Here is a 25,647-nt window from a genome sequence, read left to right as displayed (position 1 = left end):
AACTTTCCCTTGTATGGACAGATTTTAAAATAACTTGCCAAATGTGTTCCACATACCAAGACGACGTGTCGCGTGCAAAACCCGTGTCCCTACCTCAAAGGTCAAGGTCACACTTTGTGTTTATTCACAATGGAGTGCTGCATATAAGGACATAGAGTATAGGTTGTCGTGTCCGGGCTGTTACTTTCTCTTGTATGGACAGATTTTAAAATAACTTGCCCCATGTGTTACACATACCAAGACGATGTGTCGCGTGCAAGACCCGTGTCCCTACCTCAAAGGTCAAGGTCACACTTAGTGTTTATTTACAATGGAGTGCTGCATATAAGGACATAGAGTATAGGTTGTCGTGTCCGGGCTGTAACTTTCCCTTGTATGGACAGATTTTAAAATAACTTGCCACATGTGTTCCATATACCAAGATGACATGTCGCGTGCAAGACCCGTGTCCCTACCTCAAAGGTCAAGGTCACACTTAGTGTTTATTCACAATGGAGTGCTGCATATATGGACATAGAGTATAGGTTGTCGTGTCCGGGCTGTAACTTTCTCTTGTATGGACAGATTTTAAAATAACTTGCCACATGTGTTCCACATACCAAGACGACGTGTCGCGTGCAAGACCCGTGTCCCTACCTCAAAGGTCAAGGTCACACATAGTGTTTATTCACAATGGAGTGCTGCATATAAGGACATAGAGTATAGGTTGTCGTGTCCGTGCTGTAACTTTCCCTTGTATGGACAGATTTTAAAATAACTTGCCACATGTGTTCCACATACCAAGACGACGTGTCGCGTGCAAGACCCGTGTCCCTACCTCAAAGGTCAAGGTCACACTTAGTGTTTATTCACAATGGAGTGCTGCATATAAGGACATAGAGTATAGGTTGTCGTGTCCGGGCTGTAACTTTCTCTTGTATGGACAGATTTTAAAATAACTTGCCACATGTGTTCCACATACCAAGACGACGTGTCGCGTGCAAGACCCATGTCCCTACCTCAAAGGTCAAGGTCACTCATAGTGTTTATTCACAATGGAGTGCTGCATATAAGGACATAGAGTATAGGTTGTCGTGTCCGTGCTGTAACTTTCCCTTGTATGGACAGATTTTAAAATTACTTGCCACATGTGTTCCACATACCAAGACGACGTGTCGCGTGCAAGACCCGTGTCCCTACCTCAAAGGTCAAGGTCACACTTAGTGTTTATTCACAATGGAGTGCTGCATACAAGGACATAGGGTATAGGTTGTCGTGTCCGGGCTGTAACTTTCCCTTGTAAGGACAGATTTTAAAATAAATTGCTACATGTGTTCCACATACGAAGATGACGTGTCCTGTGCAAGACCCATGTCCCTACCTCTAAGGTGAAAGATACACTAAGTGTTTATTCACAAGGGAATTCTGAATATAAGGACATAACCGTGTAGGTTGTCAAGTATGGGTGATATTTTTTTATGTTCAGAGGAAATTTAAAATAACTTGCCATATGTATTTGACACATAAAGGCAAGATCAACTTTTCATGTACTGACCTTGTTCGTAGGTCAATGTCACATTCGGGGGCATTCGTCACATACTGTGACAGCTCTTGTTAAAGACATTAAATGTTTGTTTTTTTGTGATAACCTTGGTGTCGCCTTCAGCTGCAACATTGCAAAAACTGTCTAAGATATTCAGATGAAACTTGGTTCACATGTTGCCTGAGTTGATATGCAAGGCCCATAATGTTGGCTGTAAATTGCTAGAGACAAAACGCATATGTAAGGACAATAACTATAGCTTTTGTAATTGTTGAGTTATGCCCCTTTTTGACTGAAAAACAGCAGGCCAACGAGGGAGTTGGTGCTGTTGTCTCATTCAAATAGTCACTTTAAAATTGTGCTTAAAAAATATGAAACAATTTCTCAGAACAATGTTTTTAAAGAAATTTAAAAAATATGCATTTTCAACTATTGGTCTGTCTAAACTTATACTACAATCATCATGAACTACCATGTTGTCACTGCATTCATGCTTTTGAGCATATCAACTTTGAAGGCTTAATACTAAATTCTTCCCTGTGAAACACTTTTTATAAAAAAATACAAAATTGACTTTATTTTCAAATGATGTTTTAGGATTTCCAACCCAAGTAGAGTGGATCATTATATGCCAGATTATTTAAGGCATGCGTCTTGTTGTTATATTTAAACAACTCCTTATACTTACAAACAAATTACTGTTTCAAATTTTCTTTTTTGCTTTATCATATTATTTTATTCTGTGAATAATATTGACTTCACTGACAAAGCATAACATTCTGAGTAATATGCAATTACATTTTATTTTTATCAAAATAATCAATGCCTTGAACTTCCTCTTTCAGAATTTCTAGGTACTTAATTTTGTAATATTTGATTCTTTAATTTTGTAGCCCCTTTATATTATACTTATTATACTTACAAAATTATTTATCCAGAAATAAACTGTATCTACCTCATGGATATACATTATTCAATAACATGCCTCTACTAAACCTGAAAATATTTTTGCTTTAATAATTTCTCTCATTATATCTTCCCAAATATGAGTATATGGGTTCCTTTGGTTTAAAGCTTAATTATCAGTGATAACACATTATTAGGGTTATTTTTAATGTAAAAGTTAACTGCCTTATCTTTGGGATTTTCTTTTATTATTTTTCCAACTATATAGAAAATTTTTTTTTTTCCTTTCTTGTAATATTCCTTCACATTAATTTCTAATTTAGACATGTTTATAATAATTATTAATGAATAATTACTTTTTCGCATTATAATTGCAATTATTTATAAATCATTTTTGTTGTTGTTGAAAGTATAATTATGGTTTTATTTAAGATATAGTAAATAGACTTAAAAGTAAAGACTCTTGGGCTGTCTTATAATTACTACCGGTAGTGTACAACAAAGTCTCGAAAGATGAAGTAATTCAGTAGAATAATTATTAGCGACTGCCAGCAATGATATTACAAATTTGAATTGCAAACTAAAATAAACTAAGTGTAAAATTTCTGGCCAAACCTTACATTACAAAATATATCTCATTACAACCAAGAATTTATATAGGATTCAAAAATTTGGTCGTATGATTTCCCTGTTGAATATAATGAGGACCCCGATGTTAGTAAATTGTGAATTAAAAATTACACCGTTGTTTAAACTATACACATACTTATATCATTGTTCAGATTTATTGGCATATAATACTGTTGTTGCTAATGATAACCAACTAATACATGTTTTTGTTGTCATTGCTGCTGTTGTTGCTGCTGCTCCTGTGCTTGAAATGCTGATTCTCAACGACAACAGATGGTAGGGTTTTCATGCTACTTATATTATTTGAGATGTGTGAGGTGTCACTATTACAGAACTAGCTTTTGTGAAATAATATTTTAATACATGTTTTAATTACCGTATTTTAATATTGCATAATTCATGAGCTCTTTTGAGAACCAAGCACATTCAGCGTTTTTGAATTATACAGAAATGATTTGTATTCTTTACTTGTCATGGTTTTAATTATGCATGCTGACTGCTTTTGACTGTTCCTGTGAAAACATCAATATTTGTTGTGCTATATTTTTCTTGCATTTTGTTATAAACAAAAATATACTGTCAAATAAATATCTATGGCAAAAATAAAACTTTAAAAAGCTGTAAGATCATGAATCGTTCCAATCAGGTTGGATGAAGGTAGGGTAGTGATGTTTAATACTGTAGGTGAAAGCCTCTCACCCCAGAGGTCATAGGCGGGAACCTCAATATAGGCACTTCCTAATCATGCATCTGTCTGATCAGATTGTTGTGTGGGGTGGTGATTTGTTAAAGGTGACAGCCTCTCCCTCCAGAGGTCATCAGCAGTATCTTCACCTCTTGCTTATGGGCACAAGTACTGGTTTCTACCGAAAAACAAATGAAAGAATGATTCACATTAGTATACAGATGTTTTATTAATCAAGCTAAAATCAATTCATATGAACTGTAATATATTTTGACCCACTACTCCCCCATCAGGTCTGACCCACACGTGATTCTGACCCTGGAGAAGGCCATCATGCGCGGAAAGCCAGTCCTACTGCAGAACTGCCGGGAACACATCGATAACATCATCACACCCCTCATGCATCATCGTAACACTGCCAATGAGGATGACAAGAACGAAGGTAGGATTGGATCTGAGAATGCTTCATATTTTGAAGTTCTGATTTAAGTTGATTAACACACATATAATCCATGCTTATCCTTTCTCTGTTCCTCTTGTTATTAGCAATCTGTCTTTTAGAATCACATAGAATTCTTTCTTTTTTTTTTTTGCTATTTTATTATGTTTAATATTGAAATGTTTTTTATACACAATGGTAACTGTCTAGGTAATTCTTAGATTTATGTTTGAAATTTGCCTTTTTATTATATTATACATTGAACTTTTCCTATACACACATAATTTTCTTTTAATAACATTGCAGAGCCACGAATGATCAAGTTTTGTGGTCGAAGGATCCTGTGTCATCAGGATTTCAGGTTCTACCTATCAACTGCACTGCCAAAGCCAAAGTTCAACCCCGAGGTTGCATCCACCACAAAAATCATCAACTTTGGAGTCTCACACGATACACTGACAGAGGACCTCTTGTCGAGAGCGTTTGCGAGGATTCGACCTGACTTGTACAAAGAGAGGATTCTTGCTCTGAAGAATGTTGAGGTTAATAATAATGGAAGCAATCAAAATAATAATAATAATAATAATTTTTTTATCTAGACTGGATGGCACATTCCAATATATGGCAATGTTGTCTGTATAAAACATCAGAAAACAATGAAAAACTGTCTGTGATCGGGTACAAATGCACAAACTCTACCAACTTGCACATAATTTGTAAGAAACTTTCAACATTCTAATCAACTGACACGCATATTAAAAGAATATATACTGCAAACAGATTTAAAGTGTTCTCATTTATGTTTTCATTTTTTTTTACTTTACTTTAAATACTAGGTGGAGCAAAAGACACTTCATCACCTGTCAATCACTGTGAGGGACAAGGTTTTGACCAATCAGGAGGCGATTATGGGGAGTGCCAAAGCTGTCAAGTTCATTACAGACTTTACAAATGCCAAAGTGGATGTAAGTGCATGTGTATTTACCATTTAAAATGTGTTGAAAGGGAATGATGTGGGGTTAAGTTATTGCCATTTTTTTCTGTTATAGACTACATTGCTGAAGTTTTAAAAAAAAAAATCTTCTTTGAATAACTTGCCAGTAGATTAGGATTTTCTAAATACTTAATATTCAATTTGGAAAAAGAAATGAACCAACTTCCTCAGATTGTGCAAATGTGTTAAAATTTCATTTAATCATTTAAAAGACAGGTAACAAATCAAGTATTCAAACATTCCAGTTATCGAATCGCCTACAAGAAACCATGACCCTGATCGAAGACCTTGAAGGTCTTAAAGATGAACTGTACCCGCTAGCTCGACGGGCGGCCATGTTGTACGCTATATGCCGCAGCCTACAGAGCATCCACAATGAGTACCAGTTCTCGCTGGCCTACTTTATCTCCCTGTTTGATGAGGCTGTGGGAGGAGAACTGCCAGAAGAGTTCAACCAGGGATCTGTTCCTGATGAGGTTAGAGGATCATTTGTGTCATCATTTGAATGTCTGTCTTGCATGCATTTAAAGTATCCAAAAATACTGAAGCTGTTTGAAATAATGCAACGTCCATTGCATTCTTTGTTAGAGCATGTTTCTAATCATAAAAAGGTATCAAAAAAAGTTTAAATATTTTTTTTTTCCTCACTTTTGTCATATTTATTTGAAAATAAACATTTTTAGATGCTGACAAAATTTATAGATGCTGACAAAATTTAAAAACATCAAAAGAGCATAATAATCCTATTTATCTACATGAAAGAATTTTAATACATTTGCACCTAATTCTGTTGCCAGGGTTATGAGGATGATGATGATAGCAGTGTTGATGGTGGTAAGAAGGGCCGTGTTGGAAGCTCCTCCTCGCACGGATCTCGTGACGATACAGGCGAGAAGGCCACAGACAAACAGACGTCTGCAACCAAACAAGACGGGCCACAGACTGCTGAACTGGAGGATGGGAGCAAGCAGGAACCCACTGAAGGTATGTATCATATCCTTCTGTTGCAATGAAGTAATTGCTTGTATGTATGGAAATTTATCGGCCAAACAGATGTCCACCATGAAAAAAGAAAAGGGCTCACTCTTCAGATTTTGAGTAAGCAAGAACCCACTTAAAGTTTGTGTCCTTGTGAAGGAAAGCTAACCTTTATATTATGGAAATTTAACTGCCAAATATATGTCCACCACAGAAGAAGACAAAAATAAACCCACTGTTAGTGAGAAAACTAAGAAACTATAGAGTTGGGGAATAAGCAGGTACCCACAGAATGACAGTCATTTTGTGTGTAATTAGGATGATTTTTAAAAAAATACTAGCTGTTATTGACTTACTTTACTTTGACAATTTTGTTTGTTTATCACATTGTAATCTTATGTATAAATTTCCACTTTAGAATCAGCCAGCACAAGTGCGGCTCAAAAGCTGATCGCAGGCACAGAGTCAGAGGAGTTACCTGCCCTTGAGATTCCCCAGACCGCGCCCCTACCCTCAGAGGGTGTGGACTATGCTAGCTTCTCAGCCAATACCATCAAGCAGCTCATGGACAAACTGACTGGACTCGTGTACAGGAGGATCAGAGAGTAAGCAATGCCATGTACTTGAAATATCTTGAGATCCATTTTGAACATGGACTCTATTGAAGAGTTTGTCAACATTTGAATGAGAAAAAATACCATATTGAAAAGGTTGTCCAAATATATCATAAAATTTTATTAAGTTGTGAATATAAAAACCTCCTTGTTTGCTAAAATATGTGTCAGAAAGTTACGTTTTCTGTGTTGTTAAAGACAATGTATATTGTCAGTCTGTAGAAGTCATTGAGGATGTGTATGCATGGAGTACACACTTATGTGGTGATTGTTAAGATTTTCTAAATTAGTAAAAAAATGTCTGGTAGTTATGACTGCCTTATAAGGAATTAATATGGATCTTAGTGTTTACCCTCATGTCTCAGTTAATGAGATCACTAGAAGGATTCAGATATAATCATTTAGTCATTTAGAAAGCTTCTGATGAATATGACTGCCAAAGTGACATAAAGTCATTTTTTAGGTTTAGTTGGTTATTAAATGCTTCACACTGACTTGTATTGAGACATTTTGCTTCAACACTTGAGATCTGTTTTTAAAATAAATCACACTTTTGTTTGTGTTTAGGAGCCTGTATGAGGATGATTGCCTCTTGTTTGCCACGCTGCTGTGCCTTAACATTCAAGCAGAGGGAGGGGAAAACTTCACCAATGAGGAAATGTCACTCCTTCTGCAAGGTAAGGTTTTAAAAACGAATGAGATCACTATCAAAAACTTATACCTTTTAGTTGTCATCTCAATTATGGCAAGCTAATTAACAAAAATAAAAACAATCATTGCTGAATCGTAAAATTTTAGTAGAATATTCATAATGAAATAAAAAATGACCGTAGTGTTTGCTAGCAGGTACTGTCATTGCATTGCTTAAACTTGGGCTTTAATAAAGAGATAAATATTTGATCACTTTTAAGATTTTAAGATAAGAATGACTGTTAATTTCACTACTTGATGTTGTATTATCACAGGCAACCCAGGCCTTGGCATGCAGCTGACCCTGGCTGACTTTGACTGTAAGGACGACCCCCCAGAGTGGCTCCCACAGGAGAAATGGGAGGACATCTTGGCCCTCTCAGTCCTGCCTGGCCCCCTAGACTCCCTTTGCGTCAACTTCGCCATGAACTCAGACCCTTGGAAGTCCTGGTACAAGGGTGACTACCCAGAGAGGGAGCCCCTGCCTCTGTCCATATCTGGGGGTGGGGTATCACTTGGTAAGTGTTGTTTGTGATACCATTGCTATAATATTTGTTGTATTTTTGCATATTTATTGTGTCTATGTGTACATCGACCATTGTGTTACCTAAGAATCGGTCCATGTCATCTAAATCTGAGAGGCCCCTGTCACTTGCTTCAAGAATTCGACGGAAGAGTACTTAGAGCACAAGGCAAAATGTACCAGTATAATGTTCCTTAACATTAGTTCACAAGTCTGTCTCTGACCTTAACAAATCTTCAGGCCCCAATTTCTCGAAACTTCTTAAATCCCTTATAATAGGATTAAGCTAATCTCACTATTTTTGTTTCCCTATATGTGTAATGTTTTCATTATTTTTAGAGAATTAAGATTTTGGACAGAAATTATCTTTATTATCATCACTATAAACAATTTTTCATTTTTCGAAATCAAATTTAGGCATGTTTTTTGGCTAAGTGAAATAAGCTGTTAAACTTAAGAAGTTTCGAGAAATTGGAGCCTGAATTTGTTTCTTTGCTATCAAAAACTTGATCAGTCTTCATTGGAAGCTTATAGGGTGAGAAACACAGACCTTTCTGAGTGTGTAGATATAGTTTCTAAAACACCAGTAATAACTCACTCTCATCCTTGCAGAGACAAGGCCTGGCTCTACAGAGAGTACCAAGAGTGAGAAGGAGCACTCCAAGTCTCCGGACCTCGGCCCGCTGTCAGAGTTCCACCAGCTGCTGCTGATCAGGATGCTGCGGCCGGACAGACTGCCTGTCGCCCTCGCCAAGTACATCAACAAGTATCTCACGCTCAACCTGCCAGGTATGGAGTTTCTCTTATGTATACAATACAGATATTAAAGGATTGAATGTTTTAGTGTTGCGGTTCATTGGTGTATGATAACAATTGGTCAGTGTATGGTTTATGAAGTCCTATGGATCCGTGCACTGACCAATTGTTGTCATACATCAATAAACCCTCAATTCTAAAATATTAAATGTTTATAATTTCACTGATTATTTTCAAAATATCTCTGGGATAATCCATTGACAACTCTGAAAAATTACATGTAAAAACAATTTAAGGTATTATTGATTTGACTGTTGGAACAGTGACTTCACCTGTTTTCATCAATGTAACATACATTTGTTTTTGTTATTGTTATGGTATATTTTAGGTTGATGAAAAAGTCATTTCTCACGTTCTGACCAATATTTATAAAAAAAATAGAAAGTACCGCTATTCCATACATATATGTATTTTCAGCTTGTTATACCCCCCAAAACAAACTTTGGGGGGGTATACTGGAATCGGGTTGTCCGTCTGTCTGTCCGTCCGGTTTTTTTTTGTCCGGGATTCATCTTTGTCGTTATTGAACAAATCTTTTTCAAACTTTCAGATATTAATGGCCATGATGTAAACTTGCGCCTCTGTGAAATTGGTACGGGTCACATGACCCTGACCAGAGTTATCTCCCCTTGTTGTGTTAAAGTAGGCAAAATAAGCCCTGTCCGGGATTCATCTTTGTTATTATTCAACAAATCTTTATCAAACTTTCAGAAATTAATGGCCATGTTGTAAACTTTCGCCTCTGTGAATTTGGTACAGGTCACATGACCCTGACTGGAGTTATCTCCCCTTGATGTGTTAAAGTAGGCAAAATAAGCCCTGTCCGGGATTCATCTTTGTTATTATTCAACAAATCTTTTTCAAACTTTCAGATATTAATGGCCATGATGTAAACTTGCGCCTCTGTGAAATTGGTACGGGTCACATGACCCTGACCAGAGTTATCTCCCCTTGATGTGTTAAAGTAGGCAAAATAAGCCCTGTCCGGGATTCATCTTTGTTATTATTCAACAAATCTTTATCAAACTTTCAGAAATTAATGGCCATGTTGTAAACTTTCGCCTCTGTGAATTTGGTACAGGTCACATGACCCTGACTGGAGTTATCTCCCCTTGTAGGCAAAATTAGCTTTGTCCGGCCTAACTCCAGGGCAAACAACCTAGACATGGAGGGGTGGGGGGTATTCGTTAGCCTATGGCTTACAGTTCTAGTTTAACATGTTTCATAAATCATGATATCCCTTCACAGACCAGATAGAGTTCAACCTCCAAGACACACTAAAGGACTCGAAGCAGCACCTTGGAATCCTGCTGTTGTTACCAGAAAGTCTGGAAAAGTCGACATCCCAGCCTGTGACACACCTCCAGCTTACACACCCTCCAGTGGATGTGCTGTACAAGTTGGCTAAGGTATGTAGGCTTTATCGTTTCCTCACCATACATGTGTCTCAATAAAGTTTTTTATGATTCCAAAGTTAAATACCTCAAAATTATTATTCTTCCTCAAAAGAGCTAAGGGCTATTCAATTTAAACATATAACCCCCGGGGGGAAGGCACTTTTAAAATATGCCACCCCCTTCAGAAGCAAATTTACCCTTTCAGGGTCCAAATTAGCAAAAAAAGACACCCATCCATTTACTGTTCGAATAATTGCCTTTTCCCTGTGGGTTGTATGTTTTACTGGAATAGCCCTAACACATTATGAGATCATTTATGCTTTGTGACATACATACTACACAACATTGGGGAAATGTTCAGAACTTTGTTAAAGTTAACAAAATGATTAAAGAGATTGATGTTATTTTTTAATGGAAATATTTGATGATGTTCTTATATCTATAAATAAAACAAATACAGCTGAAACAGTTGTCTCGATCTTTATAGAAATACTGCATATCACAAGTGTATCCATTAAACTTTCAGAGAAGTAAAGATTAGAAAGTTAACAATGATGATGTTAACAAGATTGTTAACTTTAACAAAGTTTTCAAGATTCATCCCATTATGAAGAACATATAATACTTGTGTTAATTATGATAATTTATCCACAGACTGTTGGGGTCAACATTGAGCATGTCCGTATCGGTGAAGGCAGCGAAGTGCTTGTAGAAGAAGCCATTGACACCGCTGATAAGAACGATGGCTGGGTCGTTATAGAGGACCTCCACCTTGCTCCAGAGAAATTCTTCAACCAGCTGAAGAAACACTTGGTCAGAGTGTTCCGGAGTCGGGAGAAACTGCGAGCGAATAATCCGGAGGAGAAGCAGAAGTCATCCAAGTTCTGTGTGTGGATTACAAGCGAGCCTTGTGAAAAAATTCCCAACTACCTGATACTCAAACTGCATAAGGTTTGCTCACTGATAGTTAATTATTTAAATTTTGTACATCTTGGTTTCCCTCAAATGTATAACCTTTATCTGTCTTAATAGAACATTTATTTACACACATTTATTTTAAAACTGGTTCAGAAGGTCAAGATTAAACCTGAATCAGAATTGAGAGCTTTTAAATTTAGACTATTGTAGAGTTATAAAGATTGTTTTTTGCTCGAACATTTGCATAAAAAACAGTAGGAAGTACCTTGAAATGAATATAAATGTCTTTGGAAACAATTTCAAAAGGGTTCTAAGGCCCTTAACCCTGCTTTGGGCATGAATCTTTTATACTGAAAATTCAGGATTGACAATTATCATTTGTTAGCATCCCTGTTTGATTTTAAGGGTCTCTGCTCCATAAAATACTTTACATTTCCGCTGTGATAAAAAAAATAAATATGTAGATTCATTTTAGGTAAAATATACTTAAAAAGCAGCTAATTATCTTGATAATCAACAATAACCTATAACATGAATAGCTTCTAAATATGGTCAATACCGGACACAGGTTGCATGGAACCACATTACGATGGATGTGACCCAGCCAGACATGTCGGAAGCCACCACAGACTCTGGCGAGGGGAGCAGTGAGCCGCCCCTGGCCATCAATTACAAGTCTCCACAGTCCTTCCTACATACAGGTAATATATATTCTCGATGAATTGATAGTAAGTCTTGAAGCATTCAATAATATGCAGCCATTTGCAAAAAAACTAGTTAATTCTTTGGTCTGGTCAAAGTTAGCTTAAGTACTTGACGATTGTATAAATATTTAAATGTGCAAACAAGTGAAAATATAACCTGTTATGTGGACAACTAATTACAGTTTTATATAACTGGGATGGTATTCGTAAAATGTCTTAAGTCACATATTAACTTAAGTAGATGTCTTAATGTTTACATAGTCAAATCACAAGGAAAGAATAAGTGTTTTTGAAATAAAAGTATGTATATTCAATAAACTCAATGACGCTAAAGTATTTCAGATATTATAAATTATTATATTATATGAGCAGTGAAATACTTAACTTAGGAAAATGACATAAGATGAATATGACAGAAGATGTTTAATGAAAACTGGCCCATGCTATGTTGTCTTAAAATGTTACCAGTCACAATTAGTTGTTTTCTGGTAGTTCATCATGAAGATGACCTTAGTAGCTCATTAGAGTACATGTATATTCTTTTGTGGTAAATTACTAAAGCCATTGTCATGATCTCTACATTTCATACCCAAACCTCATAAATGATGAGCAAAGTAGAATGATTTACATTCATAACAAAACTATCAATATCGTTACTCTTCCAGCCATTGTGTCGACCATGAAGCAAGTTCCCCCCAAGGTCTGGGAGGCCGTCTTGCAAGAAAGCCAGGCCATCCGAAACATCGCATTTTCAATCTCAATCATTCAAGCCATGCTTGTTGCACGCCAGCTGTTTGGGGCCCAGGGGCTGAGTCAGTTCTACCCGTTCTCAAACGTGCAGACTGGCCAGGCAATTACCCTCGTGTTAGGAAGGTTTTTGAGGCCTGCGGATGAAGAGACAGGCGAGCCCGACAAGACTATGCTTACACAGATTATTTCACAGGTATGCTTGAATTTCATTGAATCAGTGGTGGAAACAAGCAGTTGCCTACAAACCATGCACTGATCAAATGTTTGCTGGGCTTTTTCAAATTGGGAAATAACATAGCAGGGCTTCTTACAATTGTTAAGCCAAGAGTCTGGGGTTGTTAATCCAATGATTAGTTTGTGTGATATTTTTATGGTTGAAAGACATTTACTTGAATGCATTGAGCTGCAAATGTGTTAGAGAAATATATATTTATTTTTAATTATAATGATTAGGTTAAGGAACTGGGTACCGTATTTGTGATCATATATATGAACAGCAAATTCTCCAGTATATATTTATAGTTGACCGGATAGAGCACTCGCTTCTCACCAAGGCGAACCGGGTTCGATTCGCAGTCTGGGCGCATATGAGTGTGGTTAGTGGTCACTAAGCTAGACAAATGGGTTTTCTCCGGGAACTCTGTATAATGTTATTACTTTAATGTTTAAACTAAAATATCCAGTATATATGCATGTTACAGACTGCACAGATTGCTAGTTCAAATTAAAGAACACTTGCATCACATGGGGATACTAACTGTGCTCAAAAGAGATACTTTGTTGTTTTTTCCAGCTGTATTTAAAACACCCGGTTACATGTATTTCAGGTGGTGTATGAGAACACAGCCTTTAGTGAGTTTGACCAGGCCTACGTGGTGGCGCTGGTGAGGAGTGTGATCCACAATATCTACACAGACTCCTCTGGTACCCTTGTACTGGGCACTGTTGCCATTCCTACCCCACCCGCCAATGTTGGTGAGTAGTTTCTAATATCTAGACCTGATTATCAAACAATAAGATTTTGATGTTCTCTTAAACATTTACTCTGAATTCTGTTGTTCTCTTTATTTGGAACTATTGAAATGCCCTCCAGACCTGTCAATGTTAGTGAGTAGTGGATCATACAATCAATTCTGGCAACAATTGCTTGAACAGTCATTATTCCCTTATAATGTGCCTAATTTCTTGAAATGCTCTAAAATTCTTCAAACAAAATCAGTATTCTCACTGTTATGTCCTCAGACTTACATAATGGCTCTTGCCAATCTATAAATTGTCAACCTCAGCTGAGTAAATCTTGGGAATAGGCTGTCAGAATCCTGGCTTTGTCTCTTGCTAAACAATAACCCATAAACCTTAGCAAAGAATGATAAACAATGAGGAAATCTTAGGAATAGGGTGCCACTATACTGGCTTTGTTTCTTACACAACTTGAATGTGTTTCCGCCACAGAGCCCAGTGAGTATGCATGGTGGTATGAGAAGAATGTAGACGAGGAGTTTACACTGGCCGCCCTACAGCTACACACCAGTGTCGAGAGGGAGGCTTGTGTCGCAAGGTATGGTAGTTGCAGAATCACATATATCATAAAAGTAATGATTTGAATCTTAATGATGCTTTCCCCTCTTGATATATTATCGTTGTAAGCTCAACATTCATATGACAAGCTTTTAGTTGTAAAGATGTTTTATGTTAGCTCTTTGACTCTTAAAGGGACTGTACACCAGATTGGCACCCAAAAAAGTTTTTTCTGTAACGAATCTCAGGACAATTATTTAATAGAATGTGTTACACTTTGATATCATAATTGTAAAAAAAAGTACCAAAATGTAAAAAAAATATTGTGTAGGAGACCGGGTTCGAACCCGTGTCGCCAAAATTGCAGTCCAGTGTTGTATCCACTGTGCTAGGAAGGCTTACTCTATTGAGTGGTATATTTATCTATATACCTAACATGGAAATATCTAGTGATCACATCGACTAGCCAATCACACATTAGGAATGAATTTTACTAGGTAGACATACCCAGCAATCTTTTTTAATGGAAAAATGCAAAATAACTGCTAAACTTAAATAAATTGTAAACTATGTGGTACTTCAGTTAGTAAGTTTTAATGCATTGTACACATTAATACCAAGTTTATGTCAGTTTCCGACAATTTTCTTTTTTTCTTGCAAAGCGATCATCTGATGCACAATTGTTTTAAAATATAGGGGGGTGTTCTTGTTTTATCAACAGGAATGGAGATATAAGTCATTTCTTCCTGGCTTTGTGTGCAATATTTCTTAAAATTATTGAGGCTTATAACAAAAGCCTTTAAAGTAGATATTTCACTTTTACAGTTGTTAAATTTGTCTTTGTTTTAGACTGCCATGATTTCATGTCTCTATAATTTCTTTAATTCAAGCTCCACCAAGTTTATCCAGAACATGGACCACATGTTTGAAACCCAGAATATGGAGGCGGGTGAAGTGTCCATAACGCAGGAGAATGAAGTAAATGTCAAACATCTCCGCTCCTCCCTCGACCTCTGTGTCGAGGAGTTACCCCCCTTGCTGGAGCTCGGGTCCGTGCCAGAGTCCACTCAAAACACGACGTACAATTTCCCGTACCATCGGCCCAGCGTGATCAGTATTGCTACGGCTTCCAGCACATTCATGCCTGAAACACTGGGTTATGTACTATTACAGGTAGGCTTGCTTTTTTCCTGTCTAAGTTTTTCTACTTGATCTGAACCTAATTTAATATAATTATGATGAACATTTAAAGATAAAACATATGTATGTTAAAGGCCGTGAAATGGTTACCTCACACCATTCTCAACGAGTAACACTTGCCAATGCCGCAATACAATGTCATTATTTTAAGCATGATTAAAAATGATTGGTTGTATATATGTATACTTTTTATATCTCTATCTCATTCTTTCTCTCTCTCTCTCTCTCTCTACCTCTCTACCTGTCCACCTGTCTTTCTCCTTCCCTCTCTTGCTTTGGTTTATTTTGTACAAAATGCATAATCAGGTATTAATACTGTAGCCTGTTTATCGGGCCTATTCTGAAGATTAATACTCCTAATGCAATTAAGTCATAAAATGTGACTTTAAATGACAGTCAAACAAGGTTAAATGTTCTTTTAGCATAATTATTAGGGAGGATGGACGTACAAAATTCATATGTAAAGCTATAAGGTTTTTGTTTGAAAACTGACTTACCTAACTTCCACATCTAGGAGTGCCTATGGCTGAACTCCCTCCTGTGCCACATCCGCCAGCAGATCAGCGAGCTACAGGACCGGCTTCTGAGCGGCCCTGAGGCCCTGCCACTCAACCACATGGCTTCTGTACTCAGCCTCCAGGAGGAGCATGTACCTGTCTCCTGGGTCCATCCTAACTCACAGCCTAGTACACACTCACTGGTCTCCTGGCTAGAAGGTAAGATACTACAAGGCTTGTATATTTTGGTAACGAGGTTGTTTTATTAGAGATTAAATGTAGAATTGCCTCATTTTTTTATGCAAATATAGTCACACACACCTTTTGCACCTCAAACTCTTGTAGAAAATTATTCATAAACAATGGTTTTGACTTTTACCATTGACTTTTTTTGCAGTAGTTTGTATTTTGAGTTGTTAACAATTCAAAAATATCAGGAAAAAAATGGACACCTAAGCTACTCAGAAAATATAACATCTTTGTTATTGCTAATTTAATTGCCTTATTTTACATTCTAATAATTTCCCAGATATGATGAAGAGATACAACCAGTTGCACACTTTTGTAAAGTGTGGGATGGTGCCGACATTTACCGACGGAGTTATTGGTGACAACCCGGTGATTGGACATGGTCACCTCAACAAACTATGGCTTGGCGGTCTCGTCAATCCAGAGGCTCTGCTGACTGCCCTCAAGCAGGAGAAGGCCGTCGTCAGCCAGTGTAGTCTTGAAGATGTAGGCTCATTTTTTTTTGTTAGAATTAAGTCACTATTTCTCAAATTTATGATGATTAATGATAATAACTTAGTAAGTTTTTTTTCTGTGTATTCTCTTAAACATGATGTACAATATTTGGGCCTGACTTTCTTTGTTTTTTAGCTTAATGGTACTCGCTCATGTTTATGGATCAAAAATTAGTTTTCCCAAGTTATGCATCTGAAACACTTAGTTTAGCATTATTTTATTCTATGATTTCTAAATCGCAGAAAAAATTATGATTATAGTGTAAAAAAGTATTTTGGTGTAAGTGGGGTGCAGACACACAATGATAAAGTAAAGAAAAAAATAGAAAAAGGATGCCTTTACCACTAAGCCATCAGGACTTCAAACTGATGGATATTTTGACCTTTTAACAATAACATCACCTGATAATTGATGTCAATCAACCAATTACACAACAACAAAGCCGTAATTAAGTGACCATTAGCATTATTGTAACTGCTTATGAAAATTGTGGTCTTCAAAGATATTTGAGCAAAAATCAACATTAGCTGAAGGTTTGAGCTTTTGGCATCTTAGTTTTAACACTACTAGTGATTTGCCACACTTTATTTTGTCATACAAAAAAGTGCATTTTACAAAAACATGAGTAAGTCCCTTTATGTACATGTAATTTGTTAAGCAACGAAGATGAACGATTAGTGCGCAAAAGGTAATTTCAATGTTTTATGTAGCATTCCTTCCTTTTTAATCTTCTGGCCCCGATTTCTCGAAACTTCTTAAGCTTAACAGGCTTAAGTCGCTTACTTCAATTAGCCAAAAAACATAATGAAAATGGATTTTGATAAATGAAAAATGGTTGATTCTGATAATCATACAGGTTATTTTTACATTTTTACATAATTTCTAAAATTTCTTTAAGAAGTTAATATAACACATTTTATGGAACAACAAAAATAGTGAGATTAGCTTAAACCTGTTGTAAGGGACTTAAGAAGTTTCGAGAAAATGGGGCATGTGGAGGGATCCATGTAAACAACTACCGTATATTTTTTTAGCCAAGTGATAGGATTAGAAAGCAATCTTATAACAAAGTGTTATATTAAATTAAAAAAAACAGTTAAAAAATAGCTAAGACTGCCAGCTTATGAGGCACAATACCTTGCTAAGAATGAATATGTCAGTTTTACTTTTCATAGGACTCATTATCACTGATGACTTGAATGACTATGATCATTAGTCATCACTTCAGCAATCAATATAAACCAGTTTTTCTATCCCACAGATTGTGTTTGAGTGTGTGGTGTTGGACTCTGACAGTACAACCGACTATGATGTGGATGAGGGAGGCCTGTTCATCACAAATGTTCACCTGCAGGGTGCCGCCTGGGACTACGATAATGACTGTCTGCAGGACGCTACGTAAGTATTTATTTCTTTTACATTTACCACTCATTTACAGATTTTTATATTAATTTAATGTGTATTGTAAACATTTAAGACTAATCACTTTGAGTTACAACTATTTATCCCAAATTGGCGTCCACACAGGGTATCACAGATAGTAAAGTTTGTATAAACTTGAATGTGATTGACCCTGGGGCTAATGCCCGGGGCAATGCATTAGATCCATTTTTTTTTCCTTTTCACTGAAATGAAATTAATAAAATTGTCTATCTCTAAATAAAACTACATTTAACAGAGTCTCACATTATCCCATAATTGCATGTTTCAGTTCTGCCCTGTTCAACATCCCGAGCATCTACCTAAAGCCAGTGTTGAGATCAGAGTCTCCAGACCAGGAAACCCAGGAGAATAGGAACAAGAAGATATATACATGCCCCATGTTCATGAACAGGGTACAGTTTATTGATAAATTACATTGGTGGCTTTGGTCGAGTGGTATGCATGTCTTATTGAACATTTAACTCATTGACGGTCATACTAGTAAGATTCCCAATCAGAGCTTTGTGATGAGTAATGTCTCCCCCAATGCTTTGCAGGGGGAGACATATTGTTTTTAGGGCAGATGTCCTTGCCCTTTGTCTGTTTGCCTTTCAATCTTTCTTGTCTGCTTTGTAACCCATAAACCCCTTTAGGGATTTTCATGAAACTCTGGTCAAAGTTTTAACAGATGAAGAGTCAGTGCAGAACCCACGTTCCAGGAGTGTCCGCTAAAGGTCATGACACTGTTTCAGGTCAAAAGTTTGAGCCATATATGTTCACCACATTAAGATGACATGCAAAACCCTCAATAAATAAGCACCTACTCAAGGTCACATTAAGGTCAAAGGTTCAAGCTATAGATTTCATGTCAGCTCTATACCTCCTAAGGCCCTTGAAGGATTTAACGAAAGTGTCTATGGTTTGTTTCTATAGTTCAAGTTGGTCTTTGCTGACTACTTCGAATTTGACTACCAAGAAAATAAAAAATTCAGTACACCATGAATTAAAGCAACTGTAAAATTGACTCTCTGTTACACTGACACATCCATTCTGCTTCAGTAACAAGCCTTCAATGATTTTCATAACACCTGTGTCAAATGTTCACCCCATTGACACAAGATCCATAATCCACTCCATATCTCCAAACATCAAATACTGTGGAACAGATTGAGACAGGCACGGGAGAGACATCTGTTTTAGTTTCTAATTATCTAGTTTCATCAAGGATCAGTTGACGAGTCAAGTGTTTTAATTCTTTCTCATACTGCTTTAAATATTGTAAGATTAGAAAGTGACCGTAAATCTTTACAGAAGACTTTTGCAAGAAAGATGTACGGTAGTTGAATGTCAGTATAAAGGATATTGCAATGAAACAAAATGATTATATTTATATGTTCACTGCAGAGTCGACAGTACCAGGTATCAGAGCTCCAGTTGAACTGCCCACCGCCTGTTGACACGTGGTACCTGGCGCGTGTGGCCCTTGTGCTGGATGCAGGACTGCCAGAAGATGGGGTGAAGAAATCCCGCTCGTACCTGATGAACCTGCGACCCCAGGCCATAATTCAAGATGAACAGGAGCCTGAAGACGAGGAGTCCGAGGAAGAGCTTGATGAATTGGAACCTGATGATGAGTCTGATGCGGAGGAGATTGGAGGTCACTCAGAGCCATCACAGCTCTCTTACAGGTAGGTGACACACTGATTATGAAACCCATACATGATGAGATGCTTTGTTTGATTTTTTTATATCCTTCATTCACATAAAACGGAGGACAATTTTTCATAATGCGTACCAGTGGGGACTTTTTTGAAGTTTTATATTTAGTCTTGCTTTTTTGTTAAAAATAAGTTTTATTTTGGAAAACAACATTTTATTATTTGACTAATTTTTCAATTCAACTTCAGACCAATGAGTCCCAAGGCCCCGCCCCTCCCTCCAGGCCTGGGTCTCCTGCGTGAGCCTCCAATGGCAGAAGAAGAACAAGGGTCTGCAAAGTCCAAGGGAGGAAAGAATTCTCCTGCTAACAGAAAAACTCCCACCAGGAAAACCCCATCTCGGACTCCACCAAAAACCACACCAAGAAAGACTCCATCTCTCCCCACCTTCCCAGAAGGTGAACAAGATGGCCAAAAAACACAGCCAAAGGGCCAGTCCCCTGTAGGTGCCATGAAGACCCCTTCTCCCCCTGCAGGGCCCAGGAAAACCCCATCTCCGAGGCAGACCTCAGCAGGACGCCTTTCCAGGATCCAAAAACAGGGATCAGCCTCAAAGGGGCGAACATCACGGGGTTCCAAGAAGGAATTTGATGGGGAAGAGGAGAACAGGCCATTCTCACAGGCGCATGAGGAACCTGTCACTCAAGTGGAGGTGGAAAATGGTGACGAGACAGGAGGGGATCCAAACGTCCAACAACAGGGGTCCGTGGATTCCCCTAGGTCAGGAAGAGCCGAGGTTTAGGTTGACTGATTGTACATAGTGGGGCTATCATACCCTGCAAGGTGGATATGAAATTAACACTGTTTAGAGGATAACTTGAAGTATATCCTTCAGAGCTGCTGAGTAAAGGAACAGACTATGATGCACTATGAAAATGGCAGATTCTGTGATATTCAACATCAGGAATTGAAGGCTAAATTGAATATCCATGCTTTGTGTAATGGATTGGGCTCAAATATTACTGTAATTTTTCTTTGTTTTGAGTGTGTTACATATCTATTTGCACCTTGTTTATGAATTTTGACATTGACTGAAATGATTGAAAGAGACATTGAAATCCAAAAATTTATATTTGACTGCTATTTTTGTAACCAAATTTTATGTTATATCCATGTTTAAATTGATTGTTATTATTTATTACATGAAAATGAATCTATGAGAATTATTTTAGCGTGCATATACATGTTTGTATGAAAAAATATACAGGGAAGTATTAAACATGTTTAACGTGATATTTATCATTGACTTCTGTGTTATTATAATACATTCAGTATTTTATGATTTTTTGATTTTACAATGAAAAATGCCAAGTTTTATTTATATCATGTTTCAATGGTTTACTGATAACATGTACAATTTTACTGTGCCTTTCATCTTTATGTTCCGTCCAGAGACTTGTTTATAGATCTGTTATATGTATTTTCACTTTTTTGGCAATAAATGTTGAAATGGTACTTTAAGTTGTATTGTGTCAAATCATTTTAAAAAGTATTTGTTTTATACAACCATGGCAAGCTACATCTTCTACAATTCTTTATCAAATTTGATTGCATTGGTTTTTGGCAATATATATCACAAGATGATTTTATTTGTCAATCCAGAATTGCGGTCCTAAATGGCCTTGGTCACTCCAGAGTTGCAGTCCTAAATGGCCTTGGTCACTCCAGAGTTGCGGTCCTTAATGACCTTGGTCATACCAGAGTTGCAGTCCTGAATTGCATCGGAAGCACCAGAGTTACAGTCCATAATTGCCTCAGACTCACCAGAGTTGTGGTCCTTAATTGCCTCGGTCTCACCAGAGTAGCGGTCCTTAATAGCCTCGGTCACTCAAGAGTTTCTGTCCTTAACTGCATTTGTCTACCGGAGTTGCGGTTATTAATTTCCTAGGTCCAGAGTTGTGGCCCTGAACTGCCCTGGTTACTTTAGAGTTACAGTTTGACATTATTTTAAACACAATAATTTACAATTATTTTTACGATATATAGGTTATTTCTTTTCAACAAAATGAAGTTTTTCATAATTGCATTGTTGTTGTTTTTCTTTATTATGAATATATCAAATTCATTTGCCCAAAACGTTGATTGATTTTCCCAAATACCAACCATGAAAACGTGAATGCAACGCTGCTCAGACAAACTTCAAATTTAGGGGACCTTGTTGAAATTGTTTGATATTCATCAAAAATAAATTTTTGTACACCAGACTGAGTCTGAAACTGCTGGATTTTTCCAATAATTTACATTCACAACAACATTATGTATGCAGGCATCTGAATAACATGGTGAATGTATGCAAAGTCCACTTTCCAGTCATTTTTTTAAAAATTAATAATGGTGTTTTTTAACCTTGTTGATTTAAAATACACCGGCTTGTCGGGCATGCCATCTAAGGAAAATAATCCGCCAAGGACAAAAAAGTGCAGGCCTCGGACATCGGACTCGTGGGCTAATTCCATGATTGCAGTTGTGGCACTTGCCTCAGTCACTCCAGATTTACTGTAAATTAAAGACTTTTGTTAACAGTGTTTGTAAATATAATTAATATGACCAGTCACCACAAAAGTTCTGGTCCTTGGTTTGCAGTATTTCCCCAAGTTTGCCCTGTTGTCCATGAACTTTAAAATTAACACTGTCTGCTCTTTGCATCATGTTTCCTTTCTTCAACAAATTGTTGTAAAATATTGACATTTGCTTATGCCGCTTGTTTATGTGATTTTATATATTAATTTAGGCATATTTTATTCATCAGCGTAAACATAAAAAGACATTACAGACAAACAGAAACACGTATAATCTAAAGAAAAGGTTCAGAACCAAATATAAATATATCTTAAAACAAGTTCTTTTCCAAGCTTTGCAGTTAATGACTGACATTTGTACAACTTACAATTCAGATGAAACAATGAGATTGATATTGTTGAATTTATTAAAGTAGTGGTATTTAAGTTAACTGAAATATGAGTTTGCTTTATATATCATTGAATTTTTTAAGAATTTATTTACAAACAACTTACACTGACAAGATAGAAGTATAATTAGACCAATTTTGTGTTATTAACAATGTCAAAGTAATCTTAGTTATCGTTTTTAATCGAAAACAAATGTCGTTGATTCTGTTCGAGGAAAGAACGAGAAAGTTAAAGAAGAACATCTTACAGTAAATTACGAAGCGTTACATCAGCCAAACCTTCAACAGAGTTGTCCATAAGACTTTTTTGATCAGTATAAAGAGGACAGAAGATAATGATACGTTGTTACATCCTGAGTTCAGGGTGTGGGAACAATATTTTTTTACAAAAAGGTAATGTTTCAATCTGAGTGTAAATGACCAGCAAACGGCGATTTCCATAATAAAACAAAGAGTATTTGGTTTTGGATTATCCGACTTTACATAAGCTTTAAAACCAGAAACAGAGACAATATTTTGTGCTTCAACTGGGAGACTGTTCCATGCTGAGATTGTCGAAGAATAGAATGAATTCATATATAGTAACGTGTGTGTACGAAGGCTAAGATATTGCATGCGCTTCTAAGTGATCTTGTTGAGGGCTGTCTCTACTGTCTGGGGTACCAAACCTGGAAAGATAATCCTGAGAGACCATTTTCATTTTGTTGAAGAGTAATAACCAGCTTCCATTGATTGAAATGGTGAAGTGGCTCCCGGTATAACCACACTGATGCCTATTTTCTAAGTAGTTGGAAAACCAAGACAGTAAGCGACCACACAAGCCTGCATGTCTAGTTTATAGAGTAGACCACGATGCCAACTTTGTCAAATGCTTTACTTCATATTTAAAAAAAACACTCTTATTACAAACCCATTGTCGAGAGCTTGTCAAAAACTATTATAGAGGTAGGTAAGCTGGTTGACAGTAGAATCACCTAGCAGAAAGCCGGATTGGGATCTGGTAAAGACATGTGTATTACGTAGATAGTTCAATACAAATTTAAATATATTTCTCTCAAGGACCTTCTCTATAGTATTTAAAAGAGAGATTGGATGATAATTTGATGAGTTGGAACGGATCCCCGTTTTTAAAGACAGCGCAAACATTTGAATATTTCTAATTAGAAGAAATAATTAACACAGGAAGTTACGAAGCATTGAACAAATCATTTAAAGGTTGGCTAAGTTCTGATGAAGCTTTAAGTAGAATACAATTGTCAATGCCATTGGGCCCAGACGCTTTACCAGCCGAAAGACTACTTATAGCATCTTTAACTTCGGAGGGTTTGATAATAATCGAATCAACTTTATCATCACCAGTAATTGAATCAAGTTGAGATAATACTTGTATTGAATCGTCAACGTAGGTCTGAAAGAGAAATGCATCATCGAGGATATCAGCCCTGCCTTGGTCGTCTGCAACACACTGATCATCTAGTGGGTTGAGTAGTCGGGGAATGCCTCATGATTTTACCGGAGTGATAAATGACTAAAGTGTTTTCCACCAATCCCTAAAACTAAGTTTACTGGATTTAAGTTTCGAAGCAAGTGAAACAAAGTAATTTGATTTTGAACTCCGGAACAGAGCGACAACTTTATTACGCAAGCCGCGAAACCTAGTCAAAGTCACTCAAGGAGCATAACTGGACAAGTGTTTCAGACAGTGATGGTTGTTACTACACATATGCATATTATAAATGGCAACATGTGAACCAAGTTTCATAATAATATCTTGAATGGGTTGCAAGGTCTAGTTTTTCATCAGAGTTTGTCATCCGAGATAGTCCAGATGACCCTTCACAAGATGTAATGTTTGAAGGTAATGTTAACAATAGCTGTCACAGTAGGTGATGTATGCCCCAGACTGCCATCCAGTTCAGTCATATTCCCTCTGTGCTTTACAAAGTTACAACTCGAGAACGACCAACTATACTGTTTATATATGTAAATGCAGTATTCCATAATGATAAACCTGCAAGTGTGGCTATAACCTTTGAGGTAGGGACTTGGGTCTTGCAAGCAACACATCATCTTTATGCACAAAACACATGTGCTAAGTAAATTTAAAATCTCTTTCTGCATGACAAAATTACAGCACAGACATGATCAACTTAACTTTGTCTCTATATCCACTGTGAATAAACGTGACCTTTGACTTAAAGGTAGTGACACGGGTCTTGCACACAACACGTCATCGTGATATGTCGAATACACGTGGCAAGTAATTTTCAAATCTGTCCATACATGAGAGAGTAATAGACCGGACACGACCACCTGTACTCTATGTCCTTATATGCAGCATTCCAAAGTAAACAACTAATACTAAGTGTGACCTTGACCTAACTAATACTTAGGGACACCGGTCGTGCATGTAACACGTCGTCTTGATATGTCGAATATATGTGGGAAGTTATTTTGAAATCTGTCCATACATGAGAAAGTAATAGCCCAGACACGACCACCTATTCTCTATGTCCTTATATGCAGCATATCAATGTAAACTAACCACTAAGTTTGACCTTGACCTTAGAGGTAAGGACAAAGGTCTTGCATGTGAGTTGTCTTTGTATGTCAAACACATATGGCAGGTACAAACGAAAGTAACAGCCCGGACATGACTACCTATAAGCATTGCATAGTAAACAAACAAGGATGTGATTTTACCTTAGAGGAAGGGACAAGGGTCTTGCACACGACACGTTATCTTGGTATGTCTAATACATGTGGAAAGTCATTTTAGGATATCACCATACAAGAGATAGTGACTGTCCAGACATGAGTTATTGAACCAAACTAGCAGACAGATGGTGCGATTTTCATATACCCACTTTCGGTTGCTTGACACCAATTTTTATGCTTGTGAAGGAAATAATTCATCTGATAATAAATTCTCAAAGTAATTGTTAATCTGTCATTGTTTAAATGTTTTTACAGATGTCAATTAATATTTATTATTTATGTCAAATAATAAGTACTTTTTATGAATGCAATATTATGATACTGCCATAATGACACAGGTAAAAATAAAAAAGCAA

General features: G+C 36.9%; 1 protein-coding gene across 8 annotated transcripts in view; it reads left to right on the top strand.

Annotated features, from left to right (window-relative positions):
• The window catches only part of LOC128234267 (uncharacterized), a 108,354-nt gene extending 87,179 nt beyond the window's left edge, over positions 1–21,175 (top strand). For all 8 annotated transcript variants that reach the window (XM_052948399.1, XM_052948403.1, XM_052948397.1 and 5 more), the window contains 22 exons: positions 4,037–4,185; positions 4,489–4,724; positions 5,019–5,147; positions 5,422–5,652; positions 5,974–6,160; positions 6,573–6,759; positions 7,336–7,445; positions 7,734–7,976; positions 8,594–8,770; positions 10,046–10,206; positions 10,849–11,145; positions 11,681–11,813; positions 12,482–12,759; positions 13,394–13,541; positions 14,019–14,124; positions 14,975–15,257; positions 15,799–16,000; positions 16,311–16,516; positions 17,787–17,923; positions 18,237–18,360; positions 19,352–19,635; positions 19,855–21,175. In XM_052948399.1, the coding sequence (XP_052804359.1) occupies positions 4,037–4,185; positions 4,489–4,724; positions 5,019–5,147; positions 5,422–5,652; positions 5,974–6,160; positions 6,573–6,759; positions 7,336–7,445; positions 7,734–7,976; positions 8,594–8,770; positions 10,046–10,206; positions 10,849–11,145; positions 11,681–11,813; positions 12,482–12,759; positions 13,394–13,541; positions 14,019–14,124; positions 14,975–15,257; positions 15,799–16,000; positions 16,311–16,516; positions 17,787–17,923; positions 18,237–18,360; positions 19,352–19,635; positions 19,855–20,407 (4,561 nt within the window). In that variant the 3' untranslated portion in view covers positions 20,408–21,175. The remainder of the gene's footprint in view (positions 1–4,036; positions 4,186–4,488; positions 4,725–5,018; positions 5,148–5,421; positions 5,653–5,973; positions 6,161–6,572; positions 6,760–7,335; positions 7,446–7,733; positions 7,977–8,593; positions 8,771–10,045; positions 10,207–10,848; positions 11,146–11,680; positions 11,814–12,481; positions 12,760–13,393; positions 13,542–14,018; positions 14,125–14,974; positions 15,258–15,798; positions 16,001–16,310; positions 16,517–17,786; positions 17,924–18,236; positions 18,361–19,351; positions 19,636–19,854) is intronic.
• The last annotated feature ends 4,472 nt before the right edge of the window (positions 21,176–25,647 follow it).

Source organism: Mya arenaria, chromosome 5 (assembly GCF_026914265.1).
Source record: "Mya arenaria isolate MELC-2E11 chromosome 5, ASM2691426v1".
Classification (NCBI taxonomy): domain Eukaryota; kingdom Metazoa; phylum Mollusca; class Bivalvia; order Myida; family Myidae; genus Mya; species Mya arenaria.
Note: the sequence above shows the minus strand (reverse complement) of the source record. Positions and strands in the feature narration are given on the sequence as shown.